Below are 19413 nucleotides of genomic sequence, written 5' to 3'. Positions count from 1 at the left end.
TTAAACCTCTGTCGGATGTGTCACTGGTGAAGATTTTCTCCCATTCTGTGGGTTTTCTGTTTGTTTCTTTGGTTGTCTCCTTTGATGTACAGAAGCTTTTTAGTTTAATGAGATCCCATTTGTTAATTCTTGCCCTTGTTTCCTGAGCAATTGATGTCCGGTTTAGAAAATCCTTTCCTATGCCTATAGCTTGTAGGTTTTTCCCAATGTTTTCTTCTAATAGTTTCAGAGTTTCAGGCTTTACATTGTGGTCTTTGAGCCATCTGGAATTGACTTTTGTGCAGGTTGAAAGATGGGGGTTTAGTTTCATTCTTCTACATGTAGAGATCCAGTTTTGCCAGCATCATTTATGGAACATGCTGTCTTCCCTCCAGTTCATGTTCTTGGCCCCTTTGTCAAATATCAGGTGGCTGAAATTGTATTTACTCATATTTGGATCTTCAATTTTGTTCCATTGGTCTTTGGGTCTATTTTTATGCCAATACTGTATTGTTTTCATGACTATAGCTCTGTAATACAGCTCAAAATCTGGTATAATGGACTGATTCTGGTGTGAGACTGAAGCCTTCCTTTGTTGATTTGAAATTTGATTTTGTTCGTATACTTGATGTACATTGTTTGTTTTCTTAATGGGTATGAAAAGCTGGTTGGTCTAAGCTTCCGGTTTTCTGTTTTGATTTTATATTGGAGTGGCCAGATTGCTTTTGTCTTCAGGAGTTCCCACAGAGGCCCAAGTCAGATGAGGATCAGATGCTCTCAGGCTTTCGCCTAAGGTCTGGATTCCTCCAGGAATGATGTTGTCCTCAGGAATTTGGAGTTGGACTGGCCTGGGAGCCCGGCCCAGGAAAGATGCTGGTCTTGGGCAGCTGGTGACTGTGACATCCAGAGATGCAAAGGGAGATGGGGGTGTGAAGAGGCCACAAGGGCCCCTGAGGGCTGGAGGGAGGAACTGTATTGGCCTGGATGCCAAGGATCAGGAAGCAGTGGTGGTTCCCCTGGTGTCTGGGGCGCCAAGACAAGGAATGGGATAGTACCCAGGTTAGGAGGAGAGATTGGCGGGGGAGGTGGGAGGGTGAATGAGGCTGGGGGAGTCAAGGCGCGGAGGGAGAGATGGTCTTACCCAGGAAAAAGGCTGGCATGTTGTGTAGGCCCACGGAAGCAGAGCGAGGTGAGGGTGGTACCAGGCCCAGAGGGCTCCTGGGGTGCGTGAGAAGGAACTGGGTTCATCTGGATGCAAGTGATCAGGAAGCAGTGGTGGTTCCAGCCCCAAGAGGTCAGCCCTGGTGTCCAGGAAAAAGGCTGGTGGGTTGTGCAGCCCAGGGAAGCAGACGACCAATTTTTGTTTTTTTTAAATTAGCTAACGTTTGGATACTCCACAAAAGAAATGGAGCTTTATATAACCCTTTCTTCTCAGAAATAATGTCAGATATCATAGCTTTTCTGTTGAGATTTTAGTGACTGAGAGACCCATTTTCTAGTTTCATGACTCAGCTCATTTTATTCATCCTGTGTGTACTTTGCCTCCTTTCTTGCTTGGACCAGGGAGTTGATACCACAGTAGTAGAGATAGTCAAATCTGTGTGTTTTTAAATTGGTTTTTGTTTTTTTTCTACAATTCCAGCCCATGTAGTTTAGTTCTGAGCCTTGGGCTCTCCTCCCCTCCCCCATTTGGGGCTGGAGAGATGGCTCAGCAGTTAAGACTACTGGCTGTTCTTGTAGAGGACTCCAATTGGGTGCCCAGCACATAACATGGAAGCTAACAACTTACATTCATAACTCCATTTCCAAGGGATATGTTACCCTCTTCTGGCCTCTGCAGGCATTGCATGCATGTGGTAGACTTACGTACATGCCGGCAAAATACTTACACACATAAAAAATATTTTTATCTGCATGAGTGTTTTGCCTGCATGTATGTAAGTGCACAATATATGTACATAGTGCCTTCAGAGACCAGAAGAGAACCCCTGGAACTGGAGTTACAAACAGTTGTCAGCTCTCATGGGTGCTGGGAACCAAACCTGGGTCCTCTGTAAGAATAGTAAGCACTTTTAGCTACTTACTGATTCATCTTTCTAGCCCTCAAATCTGTTCTGTTTTTTTTTTTTTTTAAATTAATACTCTTAGAGGTGCTGGAGAGATGACTCAGCAGTTAAGAGCACTGATTGTTCTTGCAGAGGACCTGGGTTCCATTCCCAGCACCCATGTGGTGAATAACAACCATCTGTAACTCCAGTTCTAGGGGATCCAATGTTCTCTTCTGACCTCTGAGGGCATTGGGCAACATGGGTGCACTCACACAAATACAGGTAGTATACTTGTACACATAACTTAAAAATAATAAATAAAATATTTTTTTAAAAAAGAATGCTCTTAGAACTGGGCGTGGTAGCCATACCTTTAATCACAGCACTTGGGAGGCAGAGGCAGGTGGTGCTCTGTGAGAGCAAGGTCAGTCTGGTCTACATGTCTAGATAGACAGTACCAGGCTAGCTGGGGCTGTTGGGAAACCCTGTTCCCAAAAAGAAAAATAAAGAAAGTATATTCTTAGAGGGGCTGGAGAGATGGCTCTGTGGCTAAGAGCACTGACTGTTCTTGCAGAGGACCTGGGTTCAATTCCAAGCACCCACACAGTTGCTAACAGTTCCAGGGGATCTAATGTCCTCTTCTGACCTCCACAGGCAATGCATGCACATGGGGCACTAACATACATGTATGCAAAACACTTATACACATAAAGTAAAAATAAAATAAATAAAGAATACTCTTAGAGGTCTAGAGTATAACTCAGTACTAGAGCACTTGCCTCCCATGCATGAAGCCTTGGTTTTGATCTTTAGCACCACGATTAAAAAGAAAATGTAAGAGGTGCTGGAGATGGCTCAGTGGTTAAGAGCACTGCTGTTCTTACAGAGAACCTGGGTTCGATTCCCAGCACCCACATCAAGGCTAACAACTGCCTGTAACTCGTTTCAGGAGAATCCAATGCCCTCTTCTGACCTCTGGGGGCATTGCAGGACATGGTACACTTATGTGCATGCAGGCAATATACTCATACACAAAAAATTAAAAATAATAAATAGTATCAAAAAAAGAAAATGTAAGGACTGGAGAGCTGGTGTAGCCCTTTAAAGGCCTAGGTAAACAACCAAAATGAAAATGCAGGGAGGATGCTCCTAACATTTAGCTATTACATGTGGTAGCATATTGTTTGGCTGTCATGCTTGGGTTTGGATTTAATAAAGGTAGCTTAAATATTAAAGTAGTAACGAAGAACCATTTGAGTTTTTGGTACTAGTAAAAGAAAGACATCTGTTGAGAACCCTGATGTCATTGCTAACTAAGCTATGTTTCCAAGCTGGCCTTGGATTGCTGGATAACTCAAGTGATCCTCCTGACTCCCAGGTAGCTGAGACTACCGCATCTAGCTAATGTCTAGAAAGAGGGATTTCCTATCACCCAGAAGGTTGGTGCTGTCTACTTAGAAGCATTTTAAAATACCTGCAGTTTAGGGTTATGTTTTTAAGTTTTTTGTTTCTCTTTTTCTTCAACTTTTCCTATCATAAAGGAAATAAACATCAGGCAAAAGAATGTATCAAGAAAAACCAAAAGTGTGGAGATAAATGTTAGATCACAAATTAGCACTATTTTGATGTGACTTTAAACAGTAGTTGTTTGTGGAGTGGAGATATAGCTCAGTTGTTAAGAGTCCTTGCTGAGCAATCACAAGGACCAGACTTTGGATCCCAGCACCCACATAACAAGCTGTGTATCCTGTCTACAGCTATACTTCCATCTCTGAGGGATCACACACCCTCTTCTGACCTTCACACACACACAAGGTACATGTACTTGTACATGCTTCACACAGATACATACAAATAAAATGAATAACAAATTGGGCCATTGAGAGGGCTCAGAGGGTAAAGCACTTGCCTTGGAAGCCCAGGGACCTGAGTTTGATCTCCAGAACCCATATAAAGGTAGAAGGAGAGAACTAACTCCACAAAGTTGTCGTTTGACTTCCATACTTATACTGTGCCACCTGTATCCTCCTCCTACAACCCCCCCCCACACACCAATAATTGTTTTTCAGGGCTAAAGTTGCCCAATGTTAGAGTACTTGCTTTGCATGTATAAGAAAGGCACTGGGTTTGATCCCCAGTACAGGAAAAAAAGTGTATCATTATTGTATACATTTTCTTCTAACATTCTTTCCTATGCATGTGTGCGTGCCTCTTTACATGTTTAATATTGGAGTGATGTGTAGTTGTAGTAGTAAGTACATGGACTTGTGTATCCTAATATTTTTATTCTAAAACATTTCTTATACTGTTTTTTTCCAGTACTAGAAATTGAACCCAGGGGGTCCTGCATTCTAGGCATGCTCTATTGCTGAACTACATTCCTAGTCCTTATAAATGTTTATTATGCCATAGTTTGCTTATCAATCTCAATTTACTAAAATTTTGGTATTTTTCATAGTTTCCTGACTTATAAAAAATGTTGCAAATGGCATAATCTCTCCCTTTCTATGAAGTTTTTAGTTAATCAACACACAACTAAAATGTGGGGTTAAAGAATAAGAATGTTTTCAGAGAAAGCAGAGATTCTAACTCTCTAACTTAGGAGTTGCTGTGAAGATGCAGAATGAGGTAACAAACCCTAGAGTTATCCTGGACTCACCTTTCATCTTAAATGTTTCTTTAGAAATGGCTCACCAAAGCACCAGCCAGAGCCTCCCCCTCCAGTAACAGATGTAAGTCTAAAGCCAATATCAGTTCTTTGTAATATGTAGTACTCTTGTTCTGACTGTGATTTTGTCAAATGCCAGACTGTTAGGGTCTATTACTCCTTCATGCCCTTAACAAATGTTTACTGAATTTCAACTCTGAACCAGAAATGCTAGCAAATGGAAATACCAAACAAATGGTGCAGGACCCTTGAACGTTGTTTTTGTTTGCTTGTTTGTTTTTAGAAAGAATTTTGCTATGATTGTACAAGCTGTCCTTGAACTCATTATGTAGTCCAAGCTGGCTTAGAATAACCAGATAGCATAGCATAGCAGTCCTGCTTCCACTTCCCAAGTGCTAAGATTACAGGTGTACACTACCTCACCTGGATTTTTATTTATTTAAGACTTGGATCTCAGTGTGTTGCCCAGGCTGGTCTCATTTGGGCTGTGGGCTCAAGTGATTTCTCATGTAGCTACTGCTGTAGGGTCCCTTGAATTTGAAGAGCTTAACAGTTCAGTGGGAAAATAAGGATGGGGTTCTTTCTATGTATATCTTTCACTATTAGAGACACTAATGTGGTATAAACAGTTGACAAACTAGGCCTGTGTGCTTGTGGGGGTGTTTGGCTGTGTGTTACCTAATGAGGTAGCAGATGAATCTATTCAGTTACCAAAAAATGCTTTTTTCCTTCCAGAACCTCTTGCCAACAACCACACCTCAGGAAGCACAGCAGTGGTTGCATCGAAACCGGTTTTCCACATTCACAAGGCTTTTCACCAACTTCTCAGGTTAAATTTGATTTTCCTTTTGCATTCCCCAATATGGGATCTTCATTTGCATTTTAGGGCCCCTCTCTCTCTCTCATGTTTTGTGTGTGTGTGTGTGTGTGTGTGTATGTGTATGTGAGAGAGAGAGAGAGAGAGAGAGAGGGAGAGGAGGAGAGGGGGGAGAGAGAGAGAGAGGACATATTTGTGTTTATTCTGATAAAATGAATTTCATCAAATACTTTGGACTTGTCAACTAGCTGCAACTGTATTGTGGATAATTAGAAGTACTTCTTAGTTTGAACTTATTTTAATTTTAAAATACTTAGTGTACATTTTTCAAATAATATTTTTATTATTTTTTCAGAAATAACTTGAAGCAGGTTACACAAAAAAATACATATACAATGAAGTTTAGGGTAGAAAAGTAGGGATAAGAAATCAAAGACCAAAGCCTGGTATGGTGGCACACATCCTCAATCTCAGCACTTGGGAGGCAGAGCCCAACAGATCTCTGTAAGTTCGAGGCCAGCCCAATCCACTCAGTGAGCTCCAGGCCAGCTGGGACTACAAGACAACCCTATCAAAAAGACCAAAAAAAAAAAAAAAAAAAAAAAAAAAATCAAAGACCAAAGGATTTTCCAACATGGGTTCAACTTTGGTGAAATAATGGTTTCATTAGCTCTGTTCTTTTTTTTTTTTTTTTAAAGTCCTAACTAGGATTTAGTTTATTGGGCTTGCTAACAGAGCATAGGGTGGGGTTTTATTTACAGAAGAGTGGGTGCCACCCCCCCCCCATTTACAGCTGCACTGGGAAGTCCACACTCAAATATAGAACCTGTGACTTCCCGACAACCACACAAAATGGCAAGAGAGATACCTCATAGCTTTCTCAGCTTATATATCCTTAGCCCCTCCCCCATATGCAGCTAAGGTCGACTGATTGGGTGGGAGGTGTAACTGACTCCCCCCTCGACTCCTTGAGGAGCTTAGGAAGGAGGTGTGACTATGGCTTGCCAGCATAGTAGTTGGATGATACTTCCAGTTAACATTCCACCCCTTCCTTTGGCTCTTACATTCTTTCTGCCAACCTCCTCCACAAAAGTCCTTGGAAAGGGTGATGGTGTGGGATGATCTTCCTCCCATTATGGCAAGGCACTGGACTTTAGGGTCTCTGCATCATCTGTTTTCCATGGGCTGTTGGCCCATTTCAGTGGGATTCCATCTAAGAATATCTAAACAGTGGCTGCTATAATAACCTATGGGTATAAACACAAATGCTTGTATGGTATTTTAACAGTTGTATCACAGCCATCTAACAAAACAATTGCAACTGGGGCCTATATTCTCCTCTGCCACAGGGGGTTGGTCTGGTCTACAGTACCAGATGTGTGGTCCATCCCTAGGAACAGGCTTTACATCCAATTGAAAATTTCCTGGTATACACACTAAACGCTCCACTATTGCAGCAGCAGGAACTTCTTGTTTAGTATGTTGATAGTGCAACATGCAAGATATGTCGTTGAGCAGAATTATAGCGGACGATTCTCCCCCAGTCATCTGTATATCGCCTTCTGGTACCCTGAAAGCCACCCATCCAGTGGCAGGGAGTTTCCAGATTAATCCAAGCTTGGTTTCTTCCTCTCCTGCACTCACATCATGCAGTGTTTTCAGCAATAGGGTTTTTCCAACCAATTCTGGTGTACAACCAACATTATTGGCAATGCCCTTTATTGTTTTGGCGAACTCTAGGGCCCCTCAGGCCAACAGCTCATAGGGGGGCAACTCACTTCTGGCACTGGGATTTTTATTTAACAACCGTATTGCTTCTGGAAGGGTTTTCTTCCATCCATGTAAGGTTCCTTCTGTACTTAAGGGTTCTTTTTAACTACTGCCCTTTTTTACATATTTCTCCCTTAGTAACACATTTATGCTACTATTCTCTGTAGGGTACCTTCTTTCCCTTTACCTCCCTGTTTCCCTGCAGGAAAACAACTGGTCCCTGCAGTTGCATTGGGTTATGCACTCACTTATCAGGGTTTGGTGCTAGGACCCAAAAATGAGGGAGAACACATGTCTTTTGTTTTTCTGAGTCTGTGTTGCTTCATTTTGTGTAAAAGTTTCTAGATCCATTTACCAGCAAATTTTATTATTTTATCTTTCATATATATATATATGTATATGTTTTATTTTATGTGTATGCACGTATTGCCTGCATGTAGGTAAGTGCATCTGTGTTGTGCCATGCCTGCAGAAGACAGAAGAGGCTGTCGGATTCCCTGGAACTGGAGTTATGGACAGTTGTTAGCTGCCATGTGGGTGCTGGGATTTGAACCTGGGTCTTCTGCAAGAACAACCAGTGTTCTTCACTGCTGAGCCATTTCTCCAGCCCCTATGTTATCTTTCTTTACTGATGAATAGAACTACATTGTGTAAATAACCCACATTTGCATTAACCACTCGTCAGTTGAGGGGCACTTAGGTTGCCATCTCTTAGCTATTGTGAAAAGAGCAGCAACAAGCATGGATGTACAAGTGTCTCTGCAATAGGACGAGTCCTTTGGGTATATGCCAAGCAGTGGTATAACTGGGTCATATAGTAGGTTCATTTTTAGTTTTTTAAGAATTTTCCACACTGTTTCCCATAGAGGCTGCACGAGTTTGCAGTCCCACCAGCAGTGAATGAGTGTTCCCCTTTCTCCACATCCTTGCCAGCATTTGGTATCATTTGTTCTCTTGAGCCTAGCCAGCCCGACTGGGGTAAGGTGGAACCTTAAGGTGGTTTTAATTTGCATTTCCCTAATTACTAACGATGTTGAACACTTTTTAAGATGTTTCTTAGTCATTTTTATTTCTTCCTTTTTAGATCTTTAGCCCATCTTTTAATTGGGTCATGTGCTTTCTTCTTTGTTTTTTGAGTTCTTTATGTATTCTGGATGTTAACCCTCTGTCAGGTGTGTCACCAGTGAAGATTTTTCCCACTCTGTAGGTTTTCTCTTCACTTTTTTTTAGTATGCAAATTTACTTTTGTCTTTAATAAATGCTAAAATTAATAAATTTTTACAAAATAAGTTTATGAATTACAATCAGTAAATGCTTTATTTATATGTCTATTTTATATACTACATATTCAGCGTCACATAAAAATTTCTTAGGTCGAAAAGGTCCCAGGTAAAAAAAACAAAAAAAGGTTATAAATCCCTGGCTTAAAATGGCACACATTTGTTATCTCATCTTTCTAGAACCCAGAATGCAAAATGGGTCCTTAGGCCTAAAACACAGGGTCTGCAGGGCCCCACTGCCTGCAGATTCTCTAGGGTGGAGTTCACTTCTGGGCCTTTCCCACTTTTAGAAATCTCTGTTCTTAATCTCCTGCTCCCACCACCATTTTATAAGCCAGTCCATTGGCACAATACTACTGACTTCCTCCTACCCTTTATAGTTCTTTCTCTGATCTCTCTCTCTCTCTTTCTCTCTCTCTCTTTCTTTCTCTCTCTTTCTCTCTCCCTCCCTCCCTCTCTCCTTACAAGTCTCCTTTAATTACTTCTGCCTGCTCAGATAATCCAGGCTAATTTCATCTTCACAGAAACATTAATTTCCTCAAATCTATGACATGCCTTTTGTTGTGTAAACTAATATATTCACAGAATCTAGGAACTAGATGTGGTACCTTTGAGGGATCATTATTTTCTTGGTCACCCACACGGGCCTAGGTTTAATGTAACTTCTGGTTTCAAAACCTTTCCCCGACAGTTAACTGTGGTGGCTTACCTCAGGTGAGCCATTAAACAGGGCATTTTTATTTTACCTGCCTAGATTTGTGCTTTGACCAAAGTTGAGGCTGCTTGCAGGACATAAAAGAATGCTTTTTTTCATCAGACAGAATGCTGACCAGCCAGGCTGCATCCCTTTGTTGTCACCTCACCAACTGTTCCCACCGTGGACACAGACTTTCTTCTCCCACTCACAAATGTTTCACTCCTCCATTTCTTTGGAAATTTGCTTGTTTTGATGTGTTTGACATGCGCAGACATTCAATGTTTATCCTATTCTTTCCTCACCATCAGTTCTGGCCATCAGGATCCAAAAGCAGCAAGCTGCTTAAGTGACTAAACCCGTTTTCTTCATTAACCATGGTGCCAGATTTCCAGCTTCTTTCTGAAAACTAGCTCAATCATGTGGCAAGGTGGACTGGAGCTGCCTCCAGGTGTACAGTATTTTCTCCCCCATGAATTATCTCAGTCTTACTCAGAGTTTGAGTTGTGAAGTTGGTAGAAAACAATTTTTTCTTTGTAACTTACATCATCGTGACCCATGAAAAGAAAAGATTGAAAAAACAGCCTCTCATGATTCTTACCCTTCATGTGCAGGCAGACACATCAGCTCTCTTCAAAATTTGAATATTTAAATAGCACTAAAGAACATTTTCTAACCATTTTTCAACTTTTTTTCTATTAATCTTTCAAGTACCAGACTGGATTCCCAAAGAGGATACATAGGACTTTATTTTCTGTTTTTCTAAATGTTTTGCCTCATGTTCAGGGGTTAGTTTTTCTAATTTTTATATCAAATTCTGTTTGTAATTATTGAATTTTGTATATTAAGACAAAATGGACATTAAGTGTATGTTTGGAGAAAAAGGTTAATTCATAAATAGGACAATAATTTGAGATTTATGAAATGTCAGCTTTATATTCATATGAAGATTCGGCAATTACCATTTGAACTGTTCTTTGTAATTTCAGAAAATGGCAAAAAAGATTATTAAGATTAAGAGTTAAAATTCTATAAGAGAAAGTGATTTTGCAAAAATAAATTTATAAATACATGGTCCTCTGTATTGACAGAAGTCCTGCAATTATGAGCTTTCCCTCTCAAACCAAATACCCTCCTCAAATATCAAACTACTAAATAATTCCATATTTATAATACAGACTCCTGCATACACCGGGCACTTAGTTACAGATTGAATGAAGATTTGTGATCATCTTTGGATGCGCATCATGGAAGTGGGTTTACATGTCCGTGGCATGGGAAATCAGAGTCTATGTATGAAATGGCATTAAAGTCTTCCCACTTATTCAACTGCTGCATAACAAAACACCCTTAAATATAGTGGCAAAAGCAATACAAATGAGTTATTTTGCTCATAAATCTGTTTGAGCAAGGAGAGTTCCTCCTTGCTTCTCTTTACTTTCTTGATTGTTTCTTTTGCTGTACAGAAGCTTTTTAGTTTAATGAGGTCCTTCTTGTTGATTGTTGACCTTAATTCTTGAGCAACTGCTGTCCAATTTAGAAAATCCTTTCCTACAGGTATAACTTGTAGGTTACTGCTTATATTTTCTTTTAATAGTTTCAGGGTTTCCAGTTTCACTTGAGGTCTTTGATCCATTTGGAGTTGACTTTCATGCAAGGTGAAAGATAAGGATCTAATTTCATTCTTCTACAGGTGGAGATTCTGTTTTGCTAGCACCATTTGGACTTGGTGAGTCCCTTCTGGCGAACAAATGTATGAGTACGGAGATGCAAAAATCAAGCAGAGTTTTACTAAACCAGGTAGCTGGGGCCGACCATCCTTCCAAGACACGCAGGTCTGGTTAGAGCAATCGACCCTGAGACAATTTTAGGTAAAGATTATATAGGCTTCCACAACCGTTACACAAAAGCCCGCGTTTATACAGCCAATAGTTTCAAAGCAAGCATTTCACAAACCAATAACTTTAAAACAAGAAAAAATGTTATAGCTCCCTTCAGGTGTCTCAATTGGGAAGAGATGCTTGGTATGTGCCTGGTACAACTCTTTCTTGTTATCTTGTGTAAGCAGACATGACATGACACAGAACAGGTCAGGCTCTGGGGGTTATAGCACTTTGCCTCTATCTTCGGATGCCTGTCTCTAGTTGAGTTAATTGGTTACAAGCAGTAAATTTAAACAAGCAGTATATTCAAACAAGCAGTAAATTCCTCTTTCCCTAACAAGGTTTGGGTGGTCAGTGATGTTCCATTGATCTATGTGTCTATTTTTGTGCCAGTACCATGCTGTTTTTATGACTATAGCTCTATAGTATACTTTGAGGTCTGGTAAATTAATCCTCCCAGAGTTGCTCTTTGTGGTCAGGTTGCTTTGGGTGTCCAGGATCTTTTGTGCTTCCATACAAATTTAAAGATGGTTTTTTCCTAATTCTGTGAAGTATATCAAGGGGATTTTGATTGGGATTGCATTGAATGTATATATTGCTTTTGATAGGATGGTCGTTCATCACAATATTAATTCTTCCAATCCATGAGCATGAAGAGGTCCTTCTATCTTCTGGTGTCTTCCTCAATCTCTTTAATGATTTAAAATTTTCACTGTAGAGATCTTTGATGTCTTTGGTCAGGTTTATTCCAAGATATTTTATTTTATTTTTTTGCAGCTATCGTGAATGGAAGGATTTCCCTGTACTCTTTCTCCAATTGCTTGTTATTGGTATATAGAAAGGCTACTGATTTTTGTAGATTAATTTTATAACCTGCCACTTTACTGAAAGTATTGATCAGTTCTAGGAGTTTTCTAGTGGAACTTTTGGGATCTCTTAGGTATAGTATCATATCATCTGCAAAAAGGGATAATTTGACCTCTTTCCAATTACTACTCCTTTAATTTCCACCTCTTATTGCTCTAGTAAGAGTTTCAAGCACTGTATTGAAAAGGAGTGGAGATAGTGGACATCTTTGGTTCCTGATTTTAATGGGAATGCTTCCAGTTTTTTTCCATTTAGAATGATGTTGGCTGTTGGTTTGTTGTATATAGCTGTCCTAGTTTGTTTCTTCATTGCTGTGACAAAACACTCTGACCACTATGAACTTGGGGAGGAAAGGGTTTATTTAGCTTAGAACTCCCAGGTCACAGTTCATCAGGGAGCCCAAGGTAGGAACTCAGGGCAGGAACCTGGAGGCAGGAGCTGGAGCACAGGCCATGGAGGAACGCTGCTCACTGGCTTGCTCTCCTGGCCCCTGCTCAGCCTGCTTTCTTAGGCAACACAGGTCCACCAGCCCAAGAATGGCACTACCCACAGTGGGCTGGGCCCTCCCACATCACTCATCAAGAAGATGCCCCTCAGACATGGCCACAGGCCAGTCCAATAGAGGAAATTCCCAATTGAGGCTCCCTCAACCCAGGTGTGTCTTGTTGACACTAAAACTATCCAGCACAATAGCTTTAATTATGTTGAGGTATGTTCCCTCCAGTCCAGTTCCCTTTAGAACTTTTATCTTGAATGTATACTGAATTTTGTCAAAAGCCTTTTCTGCGTCTATTGGGATGACAATGTGGTTTTTGTCTTTGAGTCCTTTTATATGATTGATGATGTTTATTGACATGCATATATTGAACCATCCCTGCACCTCTAGAATAAAACCTACTTGACCATAGCAAATGATCTTTTTGATGTACATCTGTAAGTGGATTGCAAGTATTTTGTTGAGAATTTTCATCTGTGTTCATTAAGGATATGGGTCTATAGTTTTCTGTTTTGTTTGTGTCTTTACCTGGTTTGGGTATTAGAGTGATGCTGGCTTCATAGAAGGAATTTGGGAGTTCTCCCTCTGTTTCTATCATTTTGAATAATTTAAGTAGAATTGGTTGGAGGTATTCTTTAAATATCTGGTAGAATTCTTCTGTAAATCCATCTGGGCCTGGGCTTTTTTTAGTCAGGAGGCTTTGTATTACTGTTTCGATCTCCTTATATATTATGGATCTGTTTAAGCTGTTGATCTCTTCTTGGTTTAACTTTGGTGGTTCTCATGATTTTAAGCTATCCATTCATTTCTTTTAGGTTTTCAAATTTAGTGGAGTATAAGTTTTTAAAGTATTCCCTTATAATTTTCTGGATTTTTTGGGTGTCTGTTGTGATGTTTCCCCTTTCATCTCTGATTTTGTTGATTTGGATGTGCTCTTTCTTTCTTTTGGTTAACTGGGCTAAGGGTCTTGTTTAGCTTTTCAAAGAACCACTTCTTAGTTTTATTGATTTTTTTGTATCATTTTCTTTGTTTCTATTTCATCATGTCTGTTTTGGTTTTTGTTATTTCTTCTCTTCTATTGGGTTTGGGTTTCAATTTGTTCTTGCCTTTCCAGAGTCTTGAATTGCAATGTTAAGTTGCAGTGTTAAATCATAAATAATGTTCTTTCTGGTGTTTAAAAAAATATTATTTTTATTTTATGTGTATGAGTGTATTGCCTGCATGTATATGAGTGCACCTGTGTCGTGTAGTGCTGCAGAGGTCAGAAGAGGGCTTCGGATTCCCCTGGAATTGGAGTTAAGGACAGAGTCAGAACAGGGTAGTTTCCAAATGTTCTTATGAGAGTCCATTGGAATGTCTTGACAAGGGCTTCCAAAAGCATCCCTCTACTGGGTTCCTCCTCATTTTTCTTTTGTCTGCCAAGGCTGGACTTGAGAGTGATGGAGTCAGGATTTGCTTTCAGGTATTTTGATAGCTGTTGGAGTGGTTAAAATCAGTGTCAGTTCCCTCTCAAAGGCTTCTAGATGGGGGAGAAAAAAAATCTATCCATCATTTTAGAACAATTGCTCGTTGTCTCCCTTAGCTAAAGGTGGGCACTACAGTACTAGAGACCAAGATTTGAAGTCTTACATCTGAGCAGCACTTTTGAACTCTTAAAGAAATATACTGATGACTTTACTCTTTGGTTATACTTTCCTTTTGGGTGTTTAAGACCATACAGTTGGCCCGAACAAATCAATTTATTTTTACACTAAAGGTGATTAGAGGATGTATTCCTCAGGGGTCATGTGGGCTTGGGAGGAGCTCTTGGCTCCTTTCTTTTACTAGTTCCATCTATGTGAAGATAAGTCAAAGGTCCTGCTCGACCATGTCTGGCTTCACTTGGAAGCATGAATGAGATGTTTCCTCTGAGTTGACCCTCCTCTTTGTAGTCTGGACCCTGATTCAAGTCTGTCTCGTGGGGTCTCCATGGCCTCCCTGAACAAGAGGACAGGTGACTCACCACAGTTACAGGACATTTTGAGAGATGGTCCATAGTCCCCTGGAACTTAGTCGATCTTGGAGGCCACAGGGCAAAAACTGTCCTTTAAGTTCCTCTGACCACAGTAGTATAGGCCTCAAACTATGGCTGCTAAACATCCAATAAGGTTAGTTCCCCCAGTCTGCTACTTCTAATGATCATGTGCTGTGTAGATAAGGTTGGATTAAAAAACAAATATTCTCAGATAAACTTTGACTAGATAAACATCTTGTTCCTTAAACTAGTTGACTAAATTATGACCATACACATTTTAAGATTATGCATATATTATTTTTGTCTCATCCTTTATATATCATAACAAACCTAAACAGACTTTAACACTTGCTTAGGCTTTCTCCTTTATTCTATTTTGGAAAATATCTCCATTCCCATATTTTTTTAACATCTATTACAGTCTCATTTTCTTTTTTTAAAAAATAATTATGAGACATAATAGCATTAACAAATAAAATTTCCATCTGTTGTGATACTTCTTTTCCTGGGGATACTAAGCAATGCTTACTCCCTTTTAAGGTTCTAGTGTCTGCCTCCTGAGTGCTGGGATTAAAGGCATGTGCCACCATGCCCAGCTATATCTTTTACATTCTCATTTTCTTCTTTTTTTTGAAATGATTATGAGGCATAATAGCATTAAGTTATAGATTTTTCCATCTGCTGTGAGAATTATGTTCCTGGGGATGCTAAGCAATGTTTATTCCCTATCAAGGTTCTAGTTTCAAGCCAATGTTTAATTAAAGTTTTACTGAGGCACCAGTGAATTAATTGAGCTTACTTACAGACATAACTGAGGGGTTGCTGAGGTGTATGTATGCCCTGAGGGTATGCACATTGGAAAGCCTTTACCCAGCATGGGTCATGCCTTCTGTTCCTAGCCTTCCCCAGATTGTGTACTTTAGCCCTCCCCAAATCCAGGAGGCCATGTGTGATTAGGGTCAAAGTACATACAGTAGGCTGGGAAGAGTGGCTGGATAATCTGGTGAGGGTCCAGTGACCCTGCTTGGTCCTCCTTTAATGAATGAGCACAACTGTCAACAAGCCCACTTATGACGATGTTTGGCAGTCAGGCTCATGCTGATGGTAGTTATTTCATGTAGAGGGGACTGCTGTATAGCATCATCTTATTGAAAGGATCACCATGTGGAGACAGGATCCAGGGGCCCTCAGGCAGTCCCCTGTGTTCTCAGCCTCTCTATCAGAGAGAGGCCAGAGGGAGGCTAGACTTCGGCACTCTCTGACAGTCTGCTGAGATCAGAGCCACTACACCAATGGATGTTGGAACCCACCCTCTCAGGCTGTCTGCTAGGATCACAACTAACTCTTTTTTCTCTTTCTAATTTTTTAATGTAGGCACTTAGAGCTATAAACTTCCCTCTCAGAACTGTTTTTAAAGCGTCCCAGAGGTTTTGTTGTATTGTCCGTTTCATTGAATTCCAGGAATCCTTTTATTTCTTTTTTAATGTCTCCTTTGACCCACTCATCATTTAGGAGTGTGTTGTTTAACCTCCATGAGTTTGTATAGTGACTAGGGCTTCTTTATGTGTTGATTTTGAGCCTTATTATATTGTCATCTGATAGAATGCATAGAATTATTTTAATTGTTTTGTATTTGTTAAGGTTTGTTTTGTGCCCCAGTATGTTGTCAGTTTTTGAGAAAGTTTAATGGGGTGCTGAATAGAAATTTGGTGCTTAGGTGGAATATTTGGAAGATGTTTGTTAGGTCCATTTAAAGCATGGTGTCATTTAGTCCAGACGTCTCTCTGTTTATTCTTTATCCAGTTTACCTATCTCATCGAGACAGTGGAGTATTGAAGTCCCTTACTATTACTCAGTTGGGGTTAATCTGTGTCTGATAGCCCTGTAATGTTGCTTTTATGAATTTGGGTGCACCAGAGTTTGGTCCATATATGTTCAGGATTGTAGTATCTTGTTGGTTAATTGTTCCCTTGATCAGAATGAAGTCACCCTCCTTATCTCATCTGATTAGTTTTACTTTGAAGTCTATTTTGTCAGATATTAGAATTGTAACCCCTGCTTGTTTCTTAGTGCCATTTACTTGGAATACTCTTTTCTATCCTTTTACCTTAAGATAATGCTTGTCCTTGAAGGTGAGATGGGTTTCTTGCAGTCAAGAAAAAGATGGATTTCGTTTCTTAATCCATTCAACTTGCCTGTGTATTTTGACTGGGGAATTCAGTACATTGATATTTAAAGTTATTATTGAAGCCGGGTGTGGTGGCACACGCCTTTAGTCCCAGCACACAGGAGGCAGAGGCAGGCGGATCTATGTGAGTTTAAGGCCAGCCTGGTCTACATAGTGAGCTATAGGGAGACCCTGTCTCAAAAAGACCAAAAAGAAAGAAAAAAGGTATTAATTTAGCTTGTCAGTCAACCAGCACTCACTCCAGCTAACCATTTGATCAGTGGTGGCAAGAAACTTATAGTCCCACTTAGTCATGAGACAGAGCCTTTCTTTGTTGTCTTTCTGTAACCCCTTGAGTATAGTCATTCCTTTCTTCAGCTCTTTGTATTGCTTCAAGTGTTCTCTGAAGGGCTGGTGTTACGGACATTTTCTTTCAGGCTGTTCGTGTCATGGAAGATTTTTCTTTCTCCCTCAACTATAATAGATATTTTTGCTGGGTAATGTATTCTGGGCTGGCATCTATTGCCATTTAGAACTGGAAATACCTTGGTCTGGGCTCTTCTGGCTTTCATAGTTTGCACTGATAGGTCAGCTGTAATTCTGATGGACTTTCCTTTGTATGTGACTTGTTTTTCTTATGCTGCTTTCAGGATTCTCTCTTTGTTCTGTACATTTAATGTTTTCACTATGAAATGCCACGGGGATCTTCTTTTCTCGTCCTGTCTATTTGGTGTTCTATGTGCTTCTTGTATTTTTATAGGGATGTCTTTCCTTAGTTTTTGGACATTCTCTTCTACAATCCTGTTTAAGATCTGGTCAACAACGTTAACCTAAAATTCTTCTCCTTCTCTATGCCTATGATACATAGATTTGGTCTTTTCAAGGTGTCCCACATCTCATGCATAATCCATTCCTGTGCTTTAAAAATTTTTTCATAGTCTTTGCTTTTGTAGTCCAGTTCTTCAATTTTATCCCCCAGTGTTGATATTTTGTTTTCCATTTCATTCATTCTAGCATTGAGGCTTTCCCCTGTTGTTTATTGAGTTGATTTACTGAGTTTTTCATTTCCTTTTTCCTTTCAGCCTGAGTTTTCTTCACTGTTTTATTTCTTTTGTGAATTCATGCAGAAGTTTATCTGTATCTTTTTTAGTTCTTTGATTTTTTTTTTTTTGTGTGCTGTAAATCCGTTGAATTCCTTTATCATATTTATGATCTTTTAAATTCTGTGTCCTGGGTTATCTCTCGGGGGTTCTCTTGTAGACCTTTTCTACAGGACTGATGGAGTATGATTGGGACATAGTATTTTGGCTTTGTATTTTATTGTTTTTTTGTTGTGATTGTGGCATGTGAATTTCTTTTGTTGTTTGTGATTTTGTTATGAAAAAAGTCAAGTCTTCTTTTGTTGAATTGAAGTTTGGTTCTATTTGTATTATTGGTGTGCCTTGGTGTTTTCTTATTGGTTATGTAAAGCTGGTTGGTCTAGGTTTCAGGTTCTTTTAGATTTTATTTTGGAGGGAATTGATGGCTTCAGATCAGCTCCTTAGAAGCTCCCACAGAAGCCCAAGTCAGGCTCCAGTCAGGTACCCTCAGGCTTCCTCCTAATGTTTAGACCCCTATTAGTGGGTACTCAGAGCGCAATTTGGGAGGTTCCCTAATGGGCAGCCCGATCCTGGCACTCTCAGTCTGTGTGTTGAGTGCTCAGCCCTCACACCAGGCAGGGTGCCACATCAGGTGCTTTCAGGTGGTCTGTTGAGATCTCAGCCCCTACACCAATGGAAGCCAAATAGTCACTCTTAGGCTGTCTGCTAAGGTCTTAGCCTTACCCTACCATAGGACAGACATCTGCCCTGGGGCTTTGAGAGGGGCCTCATATAATCCCAGTTCTGGGATTGGGTAAAGTACGATTTGGGGATGCTCACCACCATGTGGAGGCAGGGTCCAGGTGCTCTCAGGCATCTGCTGAATTCTCAGCCCTATCTTACCATAGGGCAGAGGCCTGCCCTGGGGCTGTGGGAGGGGCCTCACATAGTCCCAGTTAGGGGGTTGGCTAAGGCCAGATTTAGGGAAGCTCACCACCATGTGGAGGCCTGATTCAGGTGCTCTCAGGTGGTCTGATGAGATCTCAGCCCCTATACCAGATGGAGGTCAGATGAGACACTCTCAGGCTGTCTGCTAAGATCTCAGCCTTACCCTACCCTACTGTTGGGCAGAAGTCTGCTCTGGGGCCATGGGAGGGGCCTCACGTAATTCCAGTTAGGGGGGTTGGCGGCTATGACGATATTTGGGTAAGCTCACCGCCATGTGGAGACTGGATCCCGGTGCTCTCAGACGGTCTGATGAGATCTCAGCCCCTACACCAATGGAGGCCAGTTCAGGCCCTCTCAGGCTCGTGTTTAGTGCACTTTTAAGAATATATTTTTAATGACTTGTTTTATTTTTAATTATATATATGTTTGTGTCTGTGTGTGGGTATGTGCACGTAAGTGCAGGTGCCTATAGAAGCCAGAAATGTCAAATCTCCCCAGAGCTGGAGTTATAGGTGGTTACAAGCCACCTGATGTGGTGGCTGGGAATCAAACCGAGGTCCTGTGCAAGCACAGTATGTTCGCTTAACCACTGAGCCCTCATTATATGACACTTTTTAAAATATGTATTCCGTATAGTGTTTTTATCAAGGAACGTTTGAAAAGAGTCCAAAATTCCCCCTTATTGTCATTACATATATATATA

The 19413-nt window shown here is 40.5% G+C and overlaps 1 protein-coding gene across 3 annotated transcripts in view; it reads left to right on the top strand.

Moving 5' to 3' along the window:
* The window catches only part of Tfcp2 (transcription factor CP2), a gene marked incomplete at its 5' end in the record, with an annotated part of 76803 nt that overhangs the window by 32491 nt on the left and 24899 nt on the right, over nt 1-19413 (top strand). For all 3 annotated transcript variants that reach the window (XM_017797115.2, XM_008828904.3, XM_017797116.2), the window contains 2 exon segments: nt 4711-4759; nt 5431-5524. In XM_017797115.2, coding sequence (XP_017652604.1) covers nt 4711-4759; nt 5431-5524 — 143 coding nt within the window.

The sequence above is a fragment of the Nannospalax galili genome, unplaced genomic scaffold (assembly GCF_000622305.1).
Source record: "Nannospalax galili isolate Female #2095 unplaced genomic scaffold, S.galili_v1.0 scaffold254, whole genome shotgun sequence".
Taxonomy (NCBI): Eukaryota; Metazoa; Chordata; class Mammalia; order Rodentia; family Spalacidae; genus Nannospalax; species Nannospalax galili.
The sequence above is the reverse complement of the archived record's forward strand: the minus strand, read 5'-3'. Positions and strand labels throughout refer to the sequence as shown.